Source organism: Hoplias malabaricus, chromosome 13 (assembly GCF_029633855.1).
Source record: "Hoplias malabaricus isolate fHopMal1 chromosome 13, fHopMal1.hap1, whole genome shotgun sequence".
Taxonomy (NCBI): Eukaryota; Metazoa; Chordata; class Actinopteri; order Characiformes; family Erythrinidae; genus Hoplias; species Hoplias malabaricus.
In genome coordinates, this window is record NC_089812.1 from 20,684,936 (window position 1) to 20,710,128 (window position 25,193).

Below are 25,193 nucleotides of genomic sequence, written 5' to 3' on the forward strand. Positions count from 1 at the left end.
TCACTGGTGCAGCAGGTAGTGTGTAACAGGAACGGATTAAAACAGAACTGTTTTTGTGACATTATTACAGCTCACAAGAAAATATGAGGGAAAACAGGAGTCAGAAAACAAGCAGTGGGTAGAAAACCACAAACAAGAACAGAGCATGACAGCACCTAAGTAAAATGGTCAAAGGAATGGTCAAAGGTTATGGCTGCACTGGGCTGAAGGAACAGTGAGTGTGCCCCCTAAAGGAGACGAGGAGTTATTGCAGGGGGGGCGTGTCAAGGCACATGAATGAGATACATGATGCATGTAGTTTGTAATCATTCCAGTGTAAAGGAATGCAAAAAGAATAGTTTTTTCCAGTTAGAAATAGCAGTTTATATTAATTGTAGCATTCAAAAGTTTGGGGACAACTGACCTAAACCATCTTGTCTGACCCCACAGAAGAGCTACAGTAGCACATATGGCTCAAAGAGTTAACACTGGCTCTGAGGGAACACTGCTTTATCTCCCCTTTCCTTATCTGTAAGACTTGGCACACAGGTCCCTGTGGGCATTCCACTGTTTTTTCTCAGAATTCTGACTTCATTATCGGAATCTTAGTATTTTTTTTTTTTCTGATGCCATGGCCCTAAAACCCTGTCGTAGGTGTCAGCGGCAATGCCGAATGATTTTTCCCCCCTATCTATTTGGCGCCAAGGGACATGCGCACAAACAAACTCCTCTGATTGGTCAGAAGGGTTCATCTCCGAACAGTGCACTTACCTTTATGTACCCTTGTATGTTAATGTATGTCAATGTACCATTATATACCAGAATATAAGTTATAACTAACCCTAGTTATATAATAGAAATGCTACCAGCGTGTTTGTCTTTATTATTAGATGACAGCAGTGCCTTAGAGGTTAGTGAAGTGGGCTTGAAGAACCAGTGCTTCCTCCTCCCTCAGCATCCATGGATAAAGTACCCTGAAGTGCCTGCCTGCCAGGAATTTGTGTTCTGTGGCTGTGTGTCCACAAATGTGTTAATTACGATGGTCAAATTTCATGGAATTGCTGTATGATCACGATAAAGCATGCCTCGTGTTTTCAAGACAACACACACACAGACAAAGCTGTGTAGAAATAAGCAATATTTTATTCATTCATAGAAAGGAGCAGCAAACATCAGAACAGGAAAGTGTTTCATTTCTGTTGTGAAGCTGACAACATTTAAATCTCAAATGAATTCTGATTTCTCTTAAAAGAAGCAAACAACACATTACAGTCTAAATTACAGCACAACAATTAAAGAAGACATGAGCTACAGGTTCAGAAAACTCAGAAGAGGAATTGATGCATAGTATATAGGTGCAAAATTATCATGATCGCTACACTCCGTTTATACAACTCAGCGTGAAGTGTAGGGGTCACGTGTATCACAAGTGACAAAGTAAAGGAAACATTTTGGGTGATCACAGGACTCCAGAACAGCTTCTCCATACTGGCATCAGATCTACTATCTCTGCAATGATGCTGTGTGGATGGAACAACAATCTGTTGCTTTTTTGATGATGGTAGAGGGTAAAATCTCCTGTGTGTGTCCAGTTGAGTAATCAGTTGGTGACTATGGCACTGTATATGACTTATAGGATAATTTTGTGTTGATAATCACACTCGACCACTTGTGAAGAAGGTGAAGGGTTCCCTGACTGGTCTTGTTCATTTTTCCACATCTCTGTAGATCAGACTCTATGGGGTTCGCATCTGTTTTTTCAGATGTCTTTATAATGAGTGTTATTACACACTGATACACTGCTATAATATCTCTGTAGTTTCATTGTAGTATCTCCTACACGAAGCTGTGGAAGGGCTGTTCTCACAGAGGAACAACTGCTTTTACATGCCACACTTAGGCTCATATACTCATGTTTTCTCTCATAGATCTTAGTGCAAATCTCACTACAGTCCCTGTTCTTATTCATTCATTCACTGTCTGTAACCCTTATCCAGTTCAGGGCTGGTCCAGAGCCTACCCGGAATCACTGGGCGCAAGGTGGGAACACACCCTGGAGGGAGCGCCAGTTTCACAGGGCGAAACACACTCACACATTCACTCACACACTCACACCTATGGACACTTTTGAGTTGCCAATCCATCTACCAACGTGTGATTTGGAGTGTAGGAGGAAACTGGAGCACCCGTAGGAAACCCACACGGACACGGAACACACCACACTCCTCACAGACAGTCACCCGGAGTGGGACTCGAACCCACAACCTCCAGGACCCTGGAGCTGTGACAGAGACACACTGCCGACCCCTGTTCTTATTGACACCAGATTTGTGACTGAAAGTCCATCTGAAACACAATAATAAACCCTCATTCAGATCTTTTTTAAGCTTGTCATTTTCTTCCAGAGTCAAGCTCAGCTTGAGCTGCTTTGTATTGTTGCGTATGCCACAGAGCCCATGAAATTGTAACATTCAGTCATTTATTATTTTTCCTTTAATTTGTCACCTCTATGTATCTGGACCCAATGTAAAGAACATCATTTACTGCGGGTGAGAACGTCCGTGTAGAAATGTGTTGCTTCACTGGTCTTGATTTATGAAGTTCAAGTCTGGTAGAGTCCTAAAAGAGAAAATCCTCTCCTTGTTATTACAACCTTCCTCTGCCATACTCCAGGTCCAAGGCAGTGCTGGGCCAGGCGCCAGGTTAGTCCATGTATTTTTCCGCACGCAGGATTTGGCAGTACATCAGCATGGAGAAGGCCAGGGCTAGAATCTGCAGAAAGAAAAGGAAAAATGCAACGTGTGCAGTTTTACTTGCTTTTCAATGTGTGTTTAAACATGCGCATGATTTATTTCTACCCAAGAGCTCACAGATACAGATGCATGGGACCTACTTACTGAATATAAACATTAAGCATTACTTATAGGGCCCTTTTAATTATAGTAATATAATCATAAGGTGCCAAGCACAGTAAAGTAAGTTCAGCATTGGAGCGATTAAAGAGCATGGTCTAAATCGGGCAATTCTTTAAAATTCATTAAGGTCCAGTTAGAAAAAGGGTCTGGAACATAATGTATAACCTACATATGATCAGTGCCATTTCCTGTACATTAAGGTGGCCTTATACAGTAGTTATAGCAACATTTTATGTCGTTAACAACTGAACTTCAAATCAAATTACATTTCAACATGTTTCAACAAGAGTTAGAAATAATTATAAATAACAAATACTCTAAATGTCCTTTTCTAATTTCAAGTAAAATTTACAAATAAAACAATGATTAAAAAAAAACACATATTTTAAATAAAGTCCCTAATGCAGTTGACTTTACTGCTTTTCCATAACCAGCAATCTGACTGGCTCTTATTGCTGGAGGGTGGGACTTCATCTATAAACATAATCCATGTTCATCTTTATTCATTCATTCATTATCTGTAACCGCTTATCCAATTCAGGGTCGCGGTGGGTCCAGAGCCTACCTGGAATCATTGGGCGCAAGGCGGGAATACACCCTGGAGGGGGCACCAGTCCTTCACAGGGCAACACAGACACACACACACACACACACAGACACACACCTACGGACACTTTTGAGTCGCCAATCCACCTGCAACGTGTGTTTTTGGACTGTGGGAGGAAACCCGGATGAAACCCACGCCGACACGGGGAGAACAAACCAACTTCTCACAGACAGTCACCCGGAGCGGTAATCGAACCCACAACATCCAGGTCCCTGGAGCTGTGTGACTGCGACACTACCTGCTGCGCCACCGTGCTGTTCCATGTTCATCTTTATGAGAATTACAATTCGTAATCGTTCCCTTATTTTTAAAGTTACTGGTTTTAACTCACATAGCACTGTCATCCCGAAAATGTCCCAAAAGTGCTTTTATCACGTCCCTTGGGTTGTTTTTGCTGGCCCCAGGACAGCGGCGTCTGGAGCCCTGCCCTGTGTGTGTCACTCATTGGAGTCACAGCGCTCATCATAATGCACAGATCTGATTGGCTGAGTAGCCTCACGTGTGATAATGCAGAAACACATGTGATTAGTCTGTGAGTTTCCTGGAGCACTAAACCTGAACCATAGCGACTAGTAGAGTCACAACGCTTCAAACATACACTCTGTTCAAATTAAAAAGCTCTACATGGTTTATCAGGTCCAGCTCCGGATGAAACAGGGTCTGGGTCCGGACCGGGACCGCACTCTGCCTGTTCCTGACCCCTGGTCTAACTGAAAGAACAGAATAATTACTCATTCATTAATTCATTCATAGATAAGGTTTCTAAGAGGACAGATCAGATTTGGGCAGACAGTGTTCTCCCCCAACTCTGTTGAGCTCCAATAACATTATGTAAGTGGCAATGCTAAAATAAACTGGTAGTCTTACAGTGTAATGTGGTATGGGTCTGGATACTTTTGGACATAGACTCAGTCAATGTACTAGTGCACTCACATTGGAAAAGAAACAATGTCTACATTTTGGGGAAAGAGAGAAAAAGTGTTAATCAGAATACCTGGACGATGCCGAGGCAGACACCAAACACCAGCACTGACGTGATGTTACTGAGGAGGAAGTTCTTGGCCTTCTCGTAGCATGGCTGAGTCAGAGAGGAAGGAGATACGTCACAACAAACAAGGACCACATCACATACAAAAGACAATGAGGCACCTAACACCACACACAACACTGTGTCAAATTATGGGCCAGTCTTGGTGTTTAAAACAACACCTCTTGACAATAAACACAGTGATATGATGCAAAAAAACGCAAACACTTTGACACCCCAGCTCTTCTATGGATGTGGGAAATAGGCTCCAAATTAAAGCAGTCAGAACAGAAACACGTATGTCCAAATCTGTCATAAAAACATCAGCCTTTATTTACAATGTCTCCAGATTTCACAACAAACCTTACCATTAGCCAAGGTCTGAAAAAACTGAACAAAGTCTTGTCACATTAACTTTCACTGTTACCTTTTCCATTATCATTACTTTTTATGAGATGAGCAGCTTTTTTTTGGACAATGACAATATTTCTAAGATATTAATTACATTAAAGGTAAAATGAAGGAATTCTCCTGGCACATTTTTCCAATTAATGTCCTATATCCATTACATTATACCTTTAAAAAATAAAGGTGCTATGAAACATTATGGCAATGCCATAGAAGAACCACTTTTGGTTTCACAAAGAACCATTTTGTTTAAGAAATGCGAGTGTAAAGAACCTTTTAAAGGTTTAAAAATCCACTCGGTTTTAAGGTTCTTTACCCATTTAAACACATCAGCAAAAATGGTTCTTTATGGAACCAAAAGTAGTTCTTCTATGGCATTGCTCAATGAACATTTTGTAGCACATTTATTTTTAAGAGTGTGTTTGTGTTTTTCTGATCATATCAGTCCTGTAAATTGTTACTGCCCAGAAACAGACCACAGTATAAAGTCAGTGTGTAATATAGGAATGTGTGGTATGCCTATCTGGTGACCCCTGGATTTTAAAACTGTTTTGACCTCTTCCCATTTGTAGCAGGGGTTAGTGCCAGGTCTGCAGCAGGAATCCGGGAGCTGATGTGCTGCTCCAGTGCTGTTGTTCCAGTCTGTGTGGTTGCTCACTCCACAGCACTTAAACTACAGGAGACAAGACATTAAACGTGAGAGTGAATATTTCTTCCCTGGGAACATGACTAGTTCCCTGTTTAAAACCTTACGATTCTCTGCATGTTGTCCCAGGAATTCTTCAGGTCGTTGTTTTTGTTGTAGTCCTTCATTCCCTTTATCAAATCATCCTTTGCTTTCTCATCCAGCTGGAAAAGAGAAAAACAAAAATCTGGATGATGTAGGCATAAAAAAGTTAATCTAGCTGAATACTCTACCAAACCAACTGGCATTTTGCTAACTGCAGCCTAAATCATCACACACAGTCTCCTCGGATATATAAAGTATTTCTTTTGTGATGTCTAATAGACATAATCCAAAGGACTGTGACACACTGCTGTCCTTCAGCATGGCTACAACTATCAGTAATTTTCCAGTTTTCTTCACATTTTGTCCATATTTTGCTGACTGATTTCATCTGTGTCAATATGTACTATGTAATTGTTTATTTTAAAAAGCAGCGATTGACAGTCAATTAACTGTAGAGTAAAAGTGTATTTTTCAGAAGTGTAGCGTAGGAACCCACCTCTTTGTGGTAGATGCTCAGAATTAGAATCAATATCACTTCAGTGAGGAACAGAAACAGAAGGATCACAAAAAACTGAGAAAAGAAGAAGCAGTGCTGTCAGTGGGGTAATCTGAGCTAAAAAGACATAGTAAACTCAACAGAATGAACAAACTAGGCCTCATTTATGAATCACCAAACAAACCCATTCAAAAATACATATTAACGTACTTCATTCATTTTATTATACTCAGAGGCGTCTGTTTCTTTAGGAGAGATGATTAAAACCAGAAGAAGCTTCTAGCTCAGACTAATATCTGTGACCTTTATCCAGTTCAGGGCGGCGGTGGGTCCGGAGCCTACACAGAATCACTGGGCACAAGGCAGGAACACACCCTGGAGTGGGTGCCAGTCCTTCACAGGGCAACACACACTCACACATTCACTCAAACACTCACACCTACGGACAATTTTGAGTCACCAATCCACCTACCAACGTGTGTTTTTGGAGTGTGTTTTTGGAGCATGGGGAGAACACACCACACTTCTCACTGACAGTCCCCCGGAGCGGGACTCGAACCCACAACCTCCAGGTCCCTGGAGCTGTGACAGAGACACTACCTAGTGCAAGTAAGTAGACTTATTTAAGCATTTTCTTTGGGTAAACCTCTCAAGTTGGTTAATCATAATTTGAGCAGCTAGGTTTATTCATATGGGCATGATAAAATGAGTGGTGCCAAGGTGAATAAATATATACACATATTTTTAAGTTTGCTGAGGTCTAATTTGATTACATTCTGGTACATTTCCATAATTATTTTCAGATTTCTTAAATAAATGTTATTGTAATTGTTATACAACTGGTGCAAATCCAGGGGGGAAGTTGTTGAAATCATAGAAAGTGTTTTAGTGTGACAGCAGTAAAACAGAGATGTTCAGTGTCTCACCGTCATCAGCAAACAGCGCTGCTCCTTTAGAGCCCCCAAACATCCCAGAAACCCAGTCACCATGGTAACGCCACCAGCCACTAGCAGCAGGTTGGCAGCAGAAAGTGAAGGGAAAGACAGTGGGAGCGAAGAAAACTGTGATTGGGTGAAAGAAAGCCACACCCCCACACCAAATAGGCCACACCCACCCAGCTGTTGAGAAACAGGTAAATTAAATACAGTAAATTAAAGACAGTTAAAAGAAATACAACTCACAGTGAGTTGATTGTGATACTTTCAGAGATTATTTAGTGTTTTATGGACTGGCATAGGATATTTTAAAGCTTATACTGTGTATAATTATTATTATTTTTGTTATTATCATTATTATGAAATCTTACAATTTACTACAACTAATTTCAATTTTAAGAAAATTCTGAATACGTCTATGCAGTAATACTTCATCAATAAACTGCATTCCTTAATTTCACTGTGGTTGTGTGTGCCACATTATACGTGCAGCGAAATATTCTGAATTATTCCGACTTTATTCTCAGAGTCTTTTTTTTTATGCCGTGGCCCTAAAACTCCGTTTTTTGCACTGCGTTAAAAATGTCGAATTCAGAGGGTGTTCACGTGGTTCCTCAACTCACTTTTCCGATAAAACCGACACCACTTGAATGCGGCATAACGCAATTCAAAGTCCGTGGATATTGGATCAGGGCGAGCTCCGTGTAACGGTCATCTGAAGGGCTTAGTTTTCAAGTCTTTGTCAGTCTAGTCTTCGTTAATTCGAAAAATGAATGTATTAAAACCTACTATCTATAAAGACAGCTAACTGGCAGGCTAACTAGCATTATTCCTTAATGAAGCAGGTTAATAATGGCGGTTATTGCACCTTTGTGTGCTTGTTTGGCCCTAACTAAACGTTAGCTATTAGCTATAGATTTAGCTAGTGTTGAGTGATTAGTGCAGGTGAAGTTAGCCTGCGCAGACCTTCACGCATGTAGCTTATAGCAGCAGAGAGACCGTTTTCGAAAGCAGAGAGAAGCTTTATCATGAAGACTGGGTAAATCTAAACACACATAAACATGAGCTTGCCTTTCCTCGCTGTCCTTTACAGTTTTAAACAACTGGAGCACCGGCAAAATATGTTTATTTACAACCGAAGCTCTCCGGGCAGCGGCGCAAGGCGCAATTCTGGTAGTAAACCATTCTGCTGTGTTGTGTACTATTTATTTCTGCTGTGGTGTTATAGAATTTGAACATGTCTGTAATGTTTCCATTAAATTAGGAACATGCAACGTAAATTTTAAACTGTAGCGCTCAACACAAGGTATATATATAGCTATATATATATATATATATAATTTCACAAAAAAAAACAGCAAAAACCTCAAGATGAGGTTTGATACTGTATTCTGTGTTTCTTTTCATTCATATTTAACAACTGTAGTCCAGAATATAACACATTCTGAATGACTGTGTGCTCTGTAGCTAACACACTCCTCATTTATTTTGTTGCTGTCCTCAGCAGTTTTCAATACAAAGTGATGCTCAGTGCACAGGCTCTTATTTCTTATTTTTTCACAGCACTAAACAGTCCAAGATGGAAAAGAAAGTTAAGACACCAGAAAAAATGGTGACATACATTTTTGATTGTCTATTTTAGATGTTGTGTGGATGCTCAATTGAATTTTAGTTACAGGTTTCACCATATACTTTGTTAATAATTTTGGGCATTTTAAGTTCATCTTAATGGGCCCATCAAAGAAAGTGGGACCTGATGTATTTCTAGAAATTTGTTTGGTGTGCCCCAAATCCTACAGGTCCCTGGTAAAAGATCTCTACATTACCGTGAGCCGTTGACAAATGAACTCAGCTCTTTTTGACTCACCCAGAAAATGAGGTTGAAGATAAACATGAGGTACTTCACACAACACAAGCAACCCCGCGACACAGCCATCCTGAGAGAAACAGGAAAGAGGAGAACGGTCAAAGCTACAACTAAAAGGCCACAAAAACATGTTGCTGTATGTGTGGAAACTGACTTGATCATACGACAGTGTGTGTGTGTGTGTTTATTGAAGCTGTACATTAGCCTAAATAATGTATTGCTCACGACGGGTATTCTGCTTATTGTACTATTGGTCTGCACTGCTGATATCTGTGCAAACACAAGCACAATCACAAAGTTATGTTTTATGTGTTGTAAAAATGGATGTTAGGATTTCACTTTTTTCAGCCCAGATAGCCTCAGTTATAATTGGTATCGTCAGATGATTAATTCTGGATTAAAGAAACAACTGGAGCTCCGTCACATCAGAAAACTTAGTTCCACTGCTCCACAAGCAAATGCCGCAGACATTGAACAATGTGAACCATGAGCATCCTGTTTAAATGTAATAAGTAGAAAAGATTATATTCCCAAAAGCACCTTTATGTTTTTAAAGTCTCCTTCGTTTTGATCCGTGTCTGTTTGGGTGCCCGTGTGTCAGCTTTCACACTCACTCCAATGGAATCCAGTGAGCCGCCAGCGGAGGGAAGTGTCCTTTCCTGGCAGGAAGGAACCACCCTGGCCTGCATCGCTGATAGCACTTATTTCACAAACACTTTTCTATACAAGCCAAGAACAAAACCTGGACCTCTCCTAAAGCCTAAACATGCAGAGGCACCACCAAACTAAGCTGAATGTTTAAACAAATAAAAATCTCCCTTTTTCTGCAAACTTCCCAAACGTCTTAAGCTTTGGCCTTATCTGAACGTCCTATATTCATTGTCCCCAGAGGCAACCGGACTGTAGCAATAGGAGCAAATACAATAGTTCATACAACAGTAGAAAAGAGTAGAAATAAAAAAATAATTTAAAGTGGAAACACATGTGTCTGTGAAACTAAATCACATCCTTCAGGTATGAGATCACACACAGAGACCCAATCTTCCCGGCCCTCGTTAAAGATTGGTCCTATTTTTATTTTACGTGTGAAACAAATTAACAGTTCAAAATGCTTTGAAAATTATGTTATCATATGTTCATCAGTTTCTGAAACAGACTTAAGTATTGAAGGGAGAGTCCCAGCCCTGGATTCGATATTTAGAGGGATTTTAGCCAGTCTCTCGTCAAAACAATATTTATACCAATCTGAAATGTTCACTAGCTCTGATCTCTAACCCCAACAGTAGATATTATGTAGTTATTTAAAACACAAAATGCCTTGAACGATAGCAAATTGGAATATATTGTATGTAGGTTTCTATATATATGAAACAATGTGTGAAGCAATGTGTGTTAAATGTTGCAAATGAAAAGATTTGTTTTATTACATGCTCTTTTATGCATTTGTTATTTACAACAGAGGAGTGTTTTTTATATCTATATAGACTTTATGAATTTCCGTTGTCCTTAATATATAAATTAACCAGATTTTATTCCTCTGCTTCTCAGATCAACACAAAATAGATTTAAAAACCCTGTGCCGACCGTGGCCTTCAGGCCCCTCAGGTTAGCAGGACTGGTGGCTTGTTGCCATCTAACACTGAGTCTGCATTCTTCCTAAGATCAGTTATATGGATGTAGTTAAAAGGATTTAGAGTCTGTGCTTTAACCCGTCATCTTTATTTCCAGAATATTCTAAATAGTAGGTCAGTATTTTGACTGTAATAACAGTGCATTTTAATTGGAATCGGACACTCTTGTGTGGTCTCAGTGGTCAGTTATATATGTGTTTACATGAGGATAAAAGACTTTTAATCTATCACACAGCAGCAGCTGGTGTCCATTCTCTGTGTCTGTAATCAGTAGCAACAAACATTAAGGGTAAGTATGTTTAATTTACCTGCTGGTGGGAAGAGTGTAGGAGCGTATCTGAGGAGTCTGAAGCTCTGCAGCGCGGTTTCTGGAACTTTGAGGAATGTTAGGATTTATTTGGCTGCGTTTCCCTCTCGTTGATGGAAACAGGTTTGTGCCGAACCCCACAGTTCTCTCTGGGACCTGCTTTTGGTGCTGCTCCCTCTTTGATCCCACTGGAGCTGAGATGAGCTCTCTTCTTCTTGTGTGGAATGGTCCCTTCGTGCTGAGGGATGCTGAATCCTTCACTTGCTGTTTCTAATTTTTGCTGGTTCTTCCCTCAGGTTTGTTTTGTTCCTTGTAAAAGGGATTCTTTGCTTGAGGATTATATGCTTTCAGCCTAAAAGAGCAAACACTTCTCCATGGTCACTTTGTTAAAGTCTCCGCATTCCCAGCTGTTGATATTTTACTCTTCTGTCCGCTGTTCCCTCGTTCTCTTTGCCTTGTTCCCAATAAGTTCCAGATGTGGTTACCAGCCCTCCCCTCATACTCCTCTCTCTCTCTCTCTCTCTCTCTCTCTCCTCCCCCTTTCCATTTGTCCCAAGAGGACCCATATTTTACAAGGCCCTCCTCCTCTTATTAAGTCTCTCTCTCTCTCTCTCTCTCTCTCTCTCTCTCTCTCTCTCTCTCTCTCTCACTCCTACTCCTCCTCCTTTGCTCATGTCTAAACTGTCTTGATGGATTGTGTTTGTTCTCAGCTAGGGGTTGTCATTCGTTAGAGTCTTCACAGTCCCCACTTTAGTTCAGTTCTTTATAAGTTTTCCACATTCTTAAGAGGTTCCTCAAACTCACAGATATACAGCACACACGTATGTGCTGACACATGTTTAGACAAAAGTGGAAAGTAAAGCCCACATAGAAATACAGGTATGTCACAGTTTGTCTTTAACAAAAGGACATAGCCCTCCCTTCTCCGCACGCTTCCTGCCAGAGTGATGATGGGTAATGAAGTCAGTAGCGCCATCTGGTGGTGTTTAGTGGCCACACATTTCTCAGTAAGTGTAATAGAAAAGAACAAATTTGTGCTTCAGACTGAAATCGATTTTATTTCGAAAATTCAATGTAACCTCTATTAGTTTAAGTTAAGCAGCTGTATGTGTTTATCAGTTTAATAATCTGCTGTTAAACTCATGATTGTCAGCATCCAGTGATCACACTCCTTAAACTCTGAAACTAAACTTTGGGTGGCACGACGGCTCTGTGGTGAGCACGTTCTCTCAACACTTGGATCTTGGGTTCGAGTCTCATCTGGGTGGAGTTTTCATGTTCTCCCTGTGTCTGCGTGAGTTTCCTCCAGGGTCTTCTGGGGCAGTGGGAGTGAAGGAACAGCACTGTCTTCCTCCTCAATCCACACCTAACCCACAACTGCTCCCTGGGTGCCAGGGATGTCTGCCCCCTGCTCTGGGTGTGTGTTCACAGCCCAAGTGCACTAGTATGTGTGTTTGTGTGTGTGTTCACTGCCACTGATAACGTGGAAGAGGTTTTGTTGTACGTTGTACAATGACAAATATTTGCACACACAAATTTTCTAATAAAAATGTGCTGTCTGACTTTTCACCGTCATACCATATCAGACTTTAAGAGAGTGGCCCAGTGTTTTCAAAGAGTTGAAAAAGATCCACTTTCTCAGCTGGCAGAAGAATAATGTTTTTATCAGAAATGTAATTCATCCTTTCATTGTCTGTAACCCTTATCCAGTTCAAGGTGGCGGTGGGTCCGGAGCCCACCTGGAATCACTGGGCACAAGGCAGGAACACACCCTGGAGGGGGCGCCAGTCCTTCACAGGGCAACACAGACACACTTTTGAGTCGCCAATCCACCTACCAGCTTGTGTTTTTGGACCGTGGGAGCACTCAGAGGAAACCCACACGGACACGGGGAGAACACACCAACTCCTCACAGACAGTCACCCGGAGTGGGAATCGAACCCACAACCTCCATGCCCTTGAGCTGTGTGACTGCGACACTACCTGCTGCACCACCGTGCCGCTCACACACCTTTGCTCCAATATTAAAATAAGAATCTATATTAACATTGAGTGCAAGGCTCTTTTTCCAGACGTATGATGTCCACAAGCATTTGAGTGAATCAGCACTTAAGTTTCATTCAAATTAAAATATACAAAATAATTAACTTTTCTTTTAGATTTTTTTTCTTTTTTCTTTTAGAATAAAATTCTTTTATTACATTTGATCTTTACAGATCTACAAATGAGTCGGCGACTGCAGAAATGTTAGACCACGCAGAAGGCTGCACAGAGCTTTAGACGACTCCTTACTGACCGGGAAAATTAAAATGAGACTAACATTCAGAAGGTGATGTGTTTGCATGTGGTCATTAGATCTCAGGCAGATAATCTGAATGTCAAGGAGCGTTATACAGAATTACAATATGTTTTCAGACTTTAAATATGTTATGGTGTTCCCCAAAACCAAGAAATTAAATAGAATATCTTGTAAGTTCTGGAATGCCAGCATTTAATAATATGACACATGATTTTTGAATGTTTTTTTTTTTTGTATATAACATACATCACAAGCTGGTCCAGCTTTGATTTTCTCCCAAAAATTTAGAATTGTCATTAACTAGACCTTACAAACACAGAACTGTATGTGATCCAGAGCAAACAAAATGTCAATTTCCTGATTTAGAGGAAACATGGCAAGAGTTTGAACATCGTAATTGTAATCGAAACTTAATAGTGTAATTGTATCACATTTATAAATTTGCCACTTAATAACATGCCTGAACATTGCATAAAGGCAAATCAATGAAATTAATTATCCCTTATAAACATGTGCACTTAAAAGCCATTTTTACAAACTCCATTTCCGTTAGAGTTGGGGGCGCTGTGCAAAATGTAAATAAAAATGGAATACAACGATGTGCAAATCATTAAGTTCATTCATTCAGTGTCTGTAACCCTTATCCAGGTCAGGGCAGCGGTGGGTCCAGAGCCTACCCGGAATCACTGGGCGCAAGGCTGGAACACACCCTGGAGGGGGTGCCAGTCCTTCACGGGGTGACACAAACTCAATGACACACTCACACCTACGGACACCTTTAAATCAACAATCCACCTACCAACGTGTGTTTTTGGAGCATGGGAGGAAACTGGAGCACCCGGAGGAAACCCACGCAGACACAGGGAGAACACACCGCACTCCTCACAGACAGTCACCCGGAGCAAGGCTCGAACCCACAACCTCCAGGACCCAAATTTCTCAGCTTCAACATTTGAATTTTTGTACTTTTTGATTTGCACATCATTGCATTTTGCTTTTCTTTTAAGTCTAGATCTTTTGTGGGAATATTTATTTGTTTGCTTTTTAAAAATTTATTTGCAATTTAGACAGTCTTTTTAAACTACGGCTATGAATTGACACCCTTACCATAAGAGTCTGCTGTGTATCCTGGTGCAGTGGATGGTAATAAACTAAAATGGACTATGGCATTAAAAAGTCAATGAGAATCAGTTCATTTCACACAGCAGTGGTTAGGCAGAATGCCTCGCCTCCATTCACACTGGGCTCCGTCGCTTCTGTCTTTTCCTTATTGTCTTTGTCCTTTTGCTCTGTTTCCTTGGCTTTCTCAGCTTCTTCCTTTGGCTTCTCCTTTACCTCACCCTTCTTGTCCTCGTCGATATAAAGCAGTGGTTCCTGCTCTTCCCATTTCTGAGCCTCCATTGATCCAGGACGCCCAACTCCAGGGTTTCCATCCAGAGCTGCGAAAGTGCTGAGCACCTCGTCTGTCCCGTCTGCTTTTTTATCATCTCCTTGTCCTCCATCCTCTGGGTCCTCACACATGCCCTTTTCATCCAGATTCACAGGCCCTGCCCATGCATCATCCTCTCCTTTCTTTTTCTTGGACCTCCGTCCGTTCATGTATCCTGTGCCAAAGCGTTGTGTACCTCTTTTCTTCCTGCGTTTGACAAAGACGACGACGCAGGGGATTGTGACTATAACGATTACCACTGCAGCTATGACCAAAATTATCAACCAGTTGGAATCTGAGGATTCAGCATCAGTTCCAATGCTTTCAACGATGCTTTCAGTCCCCATAACAGTTGGTGAAAGTAGCATGGTTGTGTCTTGTGTTTGGAAAGCAGTACTGAGGTCTTCATCACCCTCTGTGGTGAGGATGATGCTGTGGTGTGTGGTTGCCCTTGCGCTGGTTGTAGTTTCCGCAGGTTTCACAGTATTGGAAGTTGGCACTGGAATGAACATGCTTGTTATTACAGTTGTCGGAAGAGGTGTTGGAGCTACAGGAGGTGGTGTCTGTGGCCTCTCTGCCATAGTAGTAATCTCTTTGTGAACCTGAGTGGTTTTCTGCAGCTCTTCTGTGGACGCTGTAGTCTCAGAATCAGCAGATTTTGTGGTCACTTCGTTCATGGCTGTGCTGATCTCAGGGACTCCTGCAGAGGTTGTTTCATGCACTGTGGTCGTCATGACCGTTAGTAGCTGTGTGGTGGTGGAAGGTTCCTGACTGGTCGTGGTCTCGGGGTCAGTGCTTGTTGTCAGCACTCTGGGTGTGGTCACAGCCTGTGATGGTTCTGTGGCGCTGTGGGTAACATTCGTAGCTTCTGCCTCATTATTGATAGTTTTGCCGTCATCAATTGGGTCTACAGGTGACTTAGAGTATGTGCTTAAACCTGTTGACTCTGGAGGTGTTGAGGAAGTTTGATCTCCCTGAGCATGGAGAAGCATAACATGTGGTCCAAGGGTGAGCGAGAAAAACGTGACACTTAAAAGAAAACGTAGGCCGCACATCCTGTTTCAGAGATACAAAATCACTGTAGCACTTCGCTGCAAGCTGCCTCACACACACTCTGAGGTTTAGGCAGGTTCTGTGAAAGAGGAGCTTGTGTATCGCAGGAGCCTGGCAGTGGCCCTGGTGTCCAGACTTTGTCTAATGCTGATGTTAAATGTGTAATATCAATTTGTTCCTCTGTGTTGAGCACATATTAAGTCATCACTTCTCTTGTTCTCAGGCTGTCTGCATTAGGTTCCTTCTTCTGTTTTCTATTGCACTGCTGTTCTGCTGGGTTAATCTCGCATTAATCTAGGCCGGAAAGACACAACCCTTCTCTTCCTCTTTCTCCTGTCTCTCACTCTTTCTCTCGCTCTTTCTCTCACTCACACTCAGTGCAGCTGGGGTGGAGTAGAGAAGAAAACAGGCAAAAGAAATGAAATGAGTGAGGAGTTAAACAATCAGATATTAAGAAGTATTTAAAGGAACACAATACAATCTAGTGTGTAGTTTCATTTGCCCAGGATCAAGCAAAATATTTATTGTGGTTACTACTGGATGGAATGTTTTCTGGTGTTTTTCAATGAGTTAGTGTAGTAGATTGTGCCCTACAGGCTTAAGAATATGGATATCTCCAGCACTTAGTTCTGTTTAACCGGGTTCACTTATGAAAAATGCTCTGTTTGCCACTGCTTTTTTATCTGATCCAACATTTCAGACATAATAATAATAAAAATAATGATATATTAATTAAATAATAATAATAAAAAAAATAATAATAATGTCTTTTCCAGTTCTGATATTGAAACCTTGAGTACAGATCTATAGTTAAAGAATATTTTTGGATGGTATTATTAATGTCATGAGTCTAAATTAGTTCACTTCCGTTTTTATTAATGACTTTAAGCTTAGTTCCTTTAGGTTCATGTTAATGTCCTAAATTTAATGAAATTTACTTCAGTTCGGTTCAGTTTGTTATGATGCAGATCAGTTATTTATGTGTTATTAAAATGTCACTCTCTGCCTCCATAAGTGTAACTTTACAGGAGATAAACACATCAAAAGAAAGGCTTTTTTAACTGGTCCTTAATCATGACATTAGCACAAGATGCAGAGAACATTAGGCATCATTAAACCTTTTTTAAATTAGGAGGCTTTGTTCTGGCTCTAATTAAACTGTTTTAAGGTAATCTCAAGGACATTGGCTTACAGCCTGTTTGAGCCTTGTCCTGGATATCAATCAGACAAAGAGTAATAACTCGTAGGGTTTATACTTGAGCAAGTTTTCAGTGGCATAATATAGTAAACCTCTAAATGTGGCCGTGAAAACAACCATAAATACATTACTCTCCTTTCAGCGTTCAGAAATAAAGCCAGAGCTGGTCAGATCTTGCCACGCATGGACTTTAATTTATAGAAAACAATGTGATTTTGTGGTCGCAGTCGAGGTATGGGTCGAGAAACTGCAATTGTGTTATTTATTTTTCAAATTCAATATCATTCTGCCCTAGTTATAGAGGTCCACAAGTGGACACATCCGAGAACAGATGGTCTCTGAATCTCAGAGATAAATATCATGTAAACTTTAGTCTTTACTCACACTGTATAAAGAGGTTTCTGACAGCCCTGTACACGGTGTTCCTGCTAAACACGAGACGGAAAAACTCTGTTCTGAAATGGCACAAAAGCTTAGGTCTGTCACTGAAACTCAGAGGAGATGGACTGGGGTCAGTGTTCACGCTCTACACACATTATTCTTATGTTCCTCTGTTATAGAAGCTGCTGATATACTTTTGTTTGACTATAGGTTATTTCCATCCCAGTTACTGACCAGTGATCAGTGAACTTTAAAAATACTTTTAAATTAAGGTTTTCACCTCCTCAAAACTACCACAGTTACCCTCAGCAAACACACTCCAGACTGGCTCTTACCTTCATGTGTGTGGCGGTGTTTGTTGGTTCATCGCTGCTTCATCAGCCTCCAAATCCAATCTGCATGTGTCATACTAGTGTCGCGCGCATTTAGCTATGACCTCTATCCTCTTACCTCTCTCTCTTCCTCTTTCTCACTCCTACATTCACTCTCTCTGTCTCTCTCTATCTCTGTGTCTAATATTCCTCTAATATTCAGCGTGTATCACTCACTACTGCTGTTAATATCAGACAAATATGAAGTGTTTTAGTGACTTCATTCTGTTTGGTTAAATTTTGAAGCTGGTGTAAAAGGGGAACCTCGAGGGGAAGCTGTACACAGGGTGTGATGAAACCTGCGAGGCTGTCAGTATGTTTGTGTGGTTTTTGAAATGGAACACACCTAACTGCTGTGTGTGTGTGTGTGTGTGGGTACAGGGTGGAGTAGTTTAACACTGAAACATTTCACCAAAGTTAAGAAAGCTGTAAATGACAGGAACTTAGAGGAAGATGCCTCATCATGCATTCTCACATCTTTTCTGTTCCTTCTCCATTTTGAAAACGCGTGAAGGGGCCTCCTTTAAATGTTGGGCATGAGATGACACGAGGCACTCAGTTTCACTCTAAGACACAGTGTCGTTAAAGGAACAATACGTTATATTTTTTATCTTAAAATTACAGCCTCAGAATCATTGTGATGCTCCACTGAGCTGTGATCAGGAGACTGGAGCGTCTTTTGTCGCTACTTTGGGCTCTGCAGAAACTGCACCATGTAATTTTGGAGGAGGGCAGGAAAACACCAGCCTCCCTCCCCCTCCACATTGAGTGCTGTAAAAATGAATTACACTAGGGGGAGCACCAGGAGCAAAAAATCTAAATTTTACTTAGTGTTCCTTTAAATGATCGACAACATCATCCTCAACCAGTGGAACATATGTCTTTCCTTTTTCATTTTTCAAAGATGAACAACAACAGACCCTCTGCTTTTACAAGCGGATTTAATAATATAATCTACAATTAGAAAAACAAAACTGAGTTGTGAACAACTATTAACTGATTATCTATATTACGTATCTGTAAACTAACATCAGGAAAGAACATAAACATCAGCTCACCCCTAAATACTGCAGTGTTTAATGTAGAAACATTAAACTGGTTTATTCAGTTAACGCTATTTCAACTAATGGCTTTTCATTTTGGTTTATTAAAGATTGTTACAGTCCTTTAATTAACATTTTTACTTTATTTTTGTCTTGAAATGACACTCGCTTGTGTGTGTGTATTCTGTCAGGAAAGCAGTAGAGACCGATAGCCCACAGCGTCAGAGGGACATGCAGTAACAGCAGCAGCTCCACCAGGTCCTAGTTCTCCCAAGTTTCATTACATTGTTAATATGGACACAAAGAAAACCGTTGTTGAAAATGAATGAATTGCGGCGCTACAGCCCCCCTAAAACAGGTGTAAGGACATCCATGAAAACAATTCTGATTCATTCTGTAGTGTGTAGAAAAATTTAGGCCCCTGAGAGGCTTGTGCTGTAATCGAAGAAAATATCCGCGTCTTATTTACCAGTTGCTTAAATTCATTTAAAAATGTGATTTGCTTAAAATAAGAATTTCTTTGCCATCTATCTGCTACAAACCAATATTATTTTTAAGCTTGTATGTTTCAGTTTTGCTCCAAGGACCTGGAGGTTGTGGGTTTGAGTCCCGCTCTGGTGACTGTCTGTGAGTGTGGTGTGTTCTCCCTGTGTATGCGTGGGTTTCCTCCGGGTGCTCTGGTTTCCTCCCACGTTCCAAAAACACACGTTGGTGGATTGGTGACTCAAAAGTGTCCGAAGGTACAAGTGTGTGTCGTTTTTGTCAGTGTGTTGTGTGTAAACGTGTCCACGTCTGATCTTTCAGAGATTTCTTTTTGAATTTTAATGCTGCCTGCATGTGACAGGCTACTGTGTGGAGAACCTCCTGCCTTCTGCCTTCCTCCTGATTCTTCAGTGAACAAAAGAATCATTTCCTCTTTTAACACATTGTATTGTTTGTCCATTAAAACACACATATATATACACACACACATGTTTCTTTACCACATTTATATCATATTTTTTATTGGGACAAACAGAACAGGATCAGTGTTCATGAGAGATCAACCATAAAATAAAATAAAATATGAATATTAAATCTAGTCGTACCTTGAGTTACACATCAAACATCTGTACATTTTCATGGAAAATTAAGACTTTTTAACTTTAGAACTAATATTCAGTTTATTAAAAGAAAAATCTCTTTTACACTGATATACATTACATTCAGAAAGAGCAACAAAGTGCAACACCAGAGAAAATTAATGTAAATATCAGTAAAGAATTACAGCAAAAAAACACATCTTTGGATTGTTTATGTCTTTTGATGAGACTCATGTCTCTGAAAGAAGTCTCTGGCTGCCATCTGGTTGGAGTCATGTACTGTGACGTAGTAAAAGTCCTATGGCACAGCTAAGCTCTGCAAAACCTGCCTGTGTCTTGCAGTAACTCTATGTATTCATTGCTGCTCTGTCTTCGCTCTGCAGTAACTGGGTGGATCTGTAACTGTTAGTCTGCAGCCATTTAACTGTAACTGTTAATGCCCTGTCTACATTCTGCTGTGTTCGGAGCAATATTCAGCTGCCCTGCTACCATCTGCAGTCATTAACTCTTAATCACTGGTGGACAGTAAGGAAGTAAAGGTAATTTGTTACTTTATTGTGTATCTGAACTTCACTGGAGTGTTTTATTTCGGGGACTTTTTACTTTTACTCCACTACATTATGAGAAATCTGCCGTTACTTAAGACTCACATGGTGCATAAATAAATATACGTTTCTAAATAAAAGGAGTATGTAATCACACTAATCAGGTTACAGCACTGTGTTAAAGAGGCTGGGCCCAGACAGAGCTCCTCTCCAGGTCAGCGTCAGTGCAGCAGCGTCCAGCGCCAGCGGGAGACCATGTGACACAAGGACAAAGGAGAATCTGAACCTGCCATAGCAGAATCTAAAGAGGACTTTTACTTTGACTGGAGTCATGTTTGACATTCTGTACTTTAACTCAGTAGAAGAATATCAGAAGAATATCTGCGTATGCCGTTCACCACTGCTGTCTATTAGTCTGCAGGCAGTGGAGGTATATTCAGCAGTTCTGTCTGCCATCTGCAGCCTCTGTATATATCAGTAACTGCCCTGTCTCTTCATGTTTCTGTAACTGCCCCCCCAGTAATTATATTATGATAACTGGCAGAAAACTTAACACAGTCTTAAAGGAACTTTAAGAAAACAGGAGGGGCTAAAAGGCCACTGGTGTTGCTCACTGAAAATGATACTTTGTTAATACGCCTCAGGTAAGGCCACAAAAAGAACATCAGTCTAGAACACACTGCCTGTGTGTAAGAAAGTAAAAATAATAGCCACATTATCAGTGTGATTATAACGATGTGGCATATGAACTTGGAAACACTGCAGCAATAAAACATCTGATCTGAATATGAGTGTGTTTAAAAGGCATATCGTCGGTGTCCATTTAAAAACCTTTATCTCTGTGTGTGTGTAGTTTTCTGCATCATCTGAACACAGCAGCTGTCCTTCACTCTCTGTGAACATTTCATAATGAATGAACCAATAGAAACGCTCCAGAATTACTCTGAATAGCATCTAATTACATTGACTTTCACTGAAAGTTAAGAAGTATTTTTTCCCTTCTGTAAACTTACTATTTTGAGAAATACATGTTTTTGATTGGACAGTGACGATATGTTAATTATATTATTTAAACATTTTATATTGTGATATAAATCGATATTGAATTATTGTCCAGCCATAGAGTAAGCCATGTAAGAGAATAAGGATACGAAGTTTCACTGATGCCAAGCGTAACAGCGCCCCCTTGTGAAAGCTGGTTATGGCTGTGAATGTGAGAGTAAGGTACCCGCCAGTTCCATGAGGTTTTTGGGCAGATGTTTCTGTTCTAACACAACAGATGTTGTGTTTTTCTGTTCTAGAAACAGGTACCATGCTGAGCGCTGAACGATCACTGGATTGGGAACCTACCTTGTTTCTACACTCACTGTCCATTTGATGAGCTCCACTGACCACACAGGAGCACTCTGTAGTTCTACGATTACAGACTGTAGCCCACCTGTTTCTCTGCATACTTTCTTATCCCCATTTCCCCCTGTTCTTCAGCGCTCAGGACCCTGCAGAGCAGGTGTGATGTGGTGGTGGATCATTCACTGTCACTGGATCGTCAGTGTCACTGACGTGATGGTGATTTGTGTGTTGAGCTGGTATGAGTGGATCAGACACAGCAGTGATGGTTCAGAGTATATTGCTGCGTTCTGTTAATACATCTGTTTTAACAAAGTAAAAGTGAGTTTGTGAATTTTCTCCTTATTCTTCTATCCCCTGTCGATAGTCAACAGTGTTAAACACTTGTCGGTCCACTAATTTCAATGTGTCTCTCCAGTCTCTCATTTCTCTCTCGTCCGTTTGCGTACCAGAACTCACTGATGTCGTGCACTGTCACCCTGGGCTGCATCCACAAAACATCCTCCATCCCTTCTTTCTGTTTCCCAGCCCTTTTCCGTATCCTCTCCCTTCTTTCTCTGTCCTGCGGCGCCTTGTCTGCCTCCAGCGTGGATCCGTTAGCGTACCAGAATTCCACTCTTTCTTCAGGAGTCTTGTTTATGGCCCACAGACACTCTCGCTCTTTCCCTGCAGACCTCCTACCATTTCTTCTCCTTTGTCTTGCCCTCTTCTTCACCACAGACAGACGGACCCACAGGCAAATAGTGAGCCCTAGGAATATTGAAGCAAACATTGCCAGGCTCCACAGGATGAAGAAACAGACCATTTTAGAGGATCGCTGAGGAGATGATGAGGCTTTATGGAAACAGTCCGTCCACAGCGGCCGTTCGTCCACTCTGGTTCTGTTCCTCTCTATTGCGGTTTCTGTGCTATTCGATGTGAACACATTAACTGAAAATGTGCTCCAGACGGAGGCACTGTGCGTGACTGACCCTTCAGTTCCCACACTGCTGTAGCTCCTTTGAGTTGTGGTGACATTTTCTGTCCAGTACAGTCTGTCTTGATTAGTACCTGCCTTTAAGGATGTTGCTGAAACTGTGTTTGGACTTGTGCTGGACACTAGCCGTCCTTCTGTTTTTGCCATGTGTGTGGTGTTACCATCAAAAACCGTAGCTTGGGTCGCGCTCATTGTGAAATTCAAGCCTCGCGTTGTCAAATGTACAGCACGTACGTGCCCAGCTGTGCTGTTATCAGGGTTTGTCTGGTTTCTGGTGTGTGTGGTCAGCTCCCTTTGTGTTGTGTTGTAATCTGCTGTGGAGTGACTCCATTTTTCTGTTGTGAAATTGTAGCTTTCCTCACTACTCTGTGTGGACACACCAACTGTCCAGATGGCACTTTGTGTTGTGTTGATGTTTTCCTGAGTTCCGTTGTCAGGAGATACTGATGAAACTGGCTTTGAATGTGTGCTGAAGACTGAGGTTCCCTCTGTGTTGCGTGGAGGAGTGTCTTTGCTGTAGTTAGGCGTGACTTGTGTCGTGTTGACCCCTGTCTGTGTGGTGGTGGTGGCTGTTGTAACTTCACCATCAGTGCCGTATTCTGAAGAAGGATTTACTGTGATGTTACCGATGCTGGTATGGTTTTCAGTTTGTGTGTCTAGCGTGATTCGTCTTGTGTCGTAGGTTGCTGTGTTGTGTGCTGGAAGTTGTTGAGACATTGTGGAAGTGTTACTTCCTTCGCTCTGTGCTACTGCAGACTCACTTACTGATTTACTGAGTGACATTGTGGATTCACTTGTTGACCATGTTCCTTCTTTTCTTTCGTCCGTTACATTCCTCGATGAGGTTGTGTGAACAGTGTAGGCTGTGGGGGGAGGTGTTTCACTTTCCCAGTTATTTACATCCATTGCGTGTTTGGTATGAACCCTGTTTTGACTTGTAAGTCCCATGATCGAGACAGAGGATCTTGTTCTTGTTTCTGGATAGTTGCGGTTCTCTTCTGTCAGACTTAGAGGATCAGTTTGTTCAGGGTTCATTGCAGTGTGGTCAGCGGTGCTGATTGTATTCCTTACAGTCTCTGTCCCAACTAGGCTTGGAGAACTTCTCTCAGCTTCTGTTTTATTAAGCCGTGTAACTGTTGGTTGCGTGGTGGAGGTTATAGTTTGAATCCACTTTGCTGGGAGCTCTTCTGTGGAGGGTGATGATGTTATGGTTTCTGTAGTTACCGGTGGCGTCACGGTCCATGTTGTTGTTATTCGAAACTGCTGATTTGTAGTGGCTCTTTCTGTGACAAGCTGTGAATTCTGACTTCTGACTTCATCCAGGTCATCAGTGGTCATAGGATTGTCATGGAGGGCGCAAGCTGTTAGAAGCTGAGCAAACCACACCACCACAGACACTGCTCTCATCTTCATTATCTGTGAGGGACAAACATCAGAGAGATGTTGTGAGGATAAACTCAAGGCTGTCAGACTGTGTAAACTGTCATTGTGAAACTTCCTCGTACTTATTCAGCTCTCTGAGGTGCTCTTAAAATCACTTACGTTCACCCTGAAGCTTACGCCCCGACACACACGACCCGAAACTTACAAAAACACCACAGTGCCAGCCTCTTGACTGGAATAATCCTGTCCATTTCAAACCTTTGAATTAAACAAAACACACCGTACCTCGATATGTGCTTCTCAGCTCATCGTCTCTTCCTCTTTCTCCATGATTTCCTCATTTGCGCAGACGATCTCTGCCACACTGATGCTTTCTGGGATGTCACACACCACCAGTTCTTGGGCGGAAATGACAACGCGGCTGCCATGGTGACAGTGGGTCGGTGAAGAAGTAAATACTAAAGTGAGGATGTGGTGTAGCAGCTCCGCCCCTTCTTTCCATTTGCCATCGAGTTGCAAAATAAGTAAAAGATAGATTCACATCCTGTTGACTCAGATCACTCACGGACCTTTTCTAGGGTGTAGACACCTCAGGTGGGACCTTTTGGTGAAATGAGTGGTTTTCCTGGAGATATGCCATGTGTAGGGTTCAGATTTATCTTTCACAGCACGTCTGATCAAGGCCTTATGATGACCTGCATGTGGCATGTTAGATTTGGATTGAAATGAATCTCCCACCAGAACTGATATGAAGAGGAAACGGGTTGGTGACCACAGATTTACTGTTGCTGTTTATGTCGTTTAACTGCCGTGGTAACATCCTGTGAAACATATATCGCTAAATAACTCAGGGAGTCACACACATTCAGCACAGTGGTAAAGTCATTCTCATGACATCAGGCATCAGATGAACAGGAATTTATTTACAAAAGAATTTTTGTGCGTTTTCCCCATTTTTTGCAACACTTTTGGCTAATGATATTTTCCGCACACCATGCGTCACACATTTTTAATATGGTTTGTGTAACCTACAGCAGCAGCCAAATACAATCCTTGCACATTTGCTACTCCTACAATCATAGCCCACCTCATCAGCAGTGGTATACAAGGTCAAATAACAAGATTTTGTTTAGCTTGAAAATAAGTACTTCTTCTACAAAGATTAAACATTAAAGCAGCACTAG

The 25,193-nt window shown here is 41.3% G+C and overlaps 2 protein-coding genes and 1 long non-coding RNA gene across 3 annotated transcripts; 1 reads left to right on the top strand and 2 right to left on the bottom strand.

Annotated features, from left to right (window-relative positions):
* Positions 1-1,175: 1,175 nt before the first annotated feature.
* Positions 1,176-11,441, bottom strand: tspan4b (tetraspanin 4b). Its single transcript, XM_066642215.1, has 8 exons — positions 10,904-11,441; positions 8,965-9,034; positions 7,089-7,280; positions 6,163-6,237; positions 5,690-5,785; positions 5,493-5,609; positions 4,496-4,579; positions 1,176-2,751 (listed from the first exon to the last, which is right to left on the bottom strand). Exons 2-8 carry the CDS (start codon positions 9,031-9,033, stop codon positions 2,683-2,685), a joined length of 702 nt encoding a protein of 233 aa, XP_066498312.1. The 5' UTR covers position 9,034; positions 10,904-11,441; the 3' UTR covers positions 1,176-2,682.
* LOC136664803 (uncharacterized) lies at positions 7,324-13,233 on the top strand. The gene is made up of 3 exons (XR_010795182.1): positions 7,324-8,136; positions 8,897-8,994; positions 13,119-13,233. It is a non-coding gene; the product is annotated as an uncharacterized lncRNA (long non-coding RNA).
* si:ch73-248e21.7 (leukosialin) lies at positions 11,513-17,930 on the bottom strand. Its single transcript, XM_066642211.1, has 2 exons — positions 17,598-17,930; positions 11,513-16,066 (listed from the first exon to the last, which is right to left on the bottom strand). Exon 2 carries the CDS (start codon positions 15,683-15,685, stop codon positions 14,399-14,401), a length of 1,287 nt encoding a protein of 428 aa, XP_066498308.1. The 5' UTR covers positions 15,686-16,066; positions 17,598-17,930; the 3' UTR covers positions 11,513-14,398.
* Between the last annotated feature and the right edge of the window lie 7,263 nt (positions 17,931-25,193).

Coding starts and splice junctions, on each gene's coding strand:
- si:ch73-248e21.7 (XM_066642211.1), bottom strand. CDS start 15,685: ATGTGCGGCCTACGTTTTCTTTTAAGTGTCACGTTTTTCTCGCTCACC.
- tspan4b (XM_066642215.1), bottom strand. CDS start 9,033: ATGGCTGTGTCGCGGGGTTGCTTGTGTTGTGTGAAGTACCTCATGTTT. Junction 6,238..7,088: donor AGCGCTGTTTGCTGATGACG/GTGAGACACTGA, acceptor TTCTTTTCTCAG/TTTTTTGTGATCCTTCTGTT. Junction 5,786..6,162: donor TGAGCATCTACCACAAAGAG/GTGGGTTCCTAC, acceptor TCTCTTTTCCAG/CTGGATGAGAAAGCAAAGGA.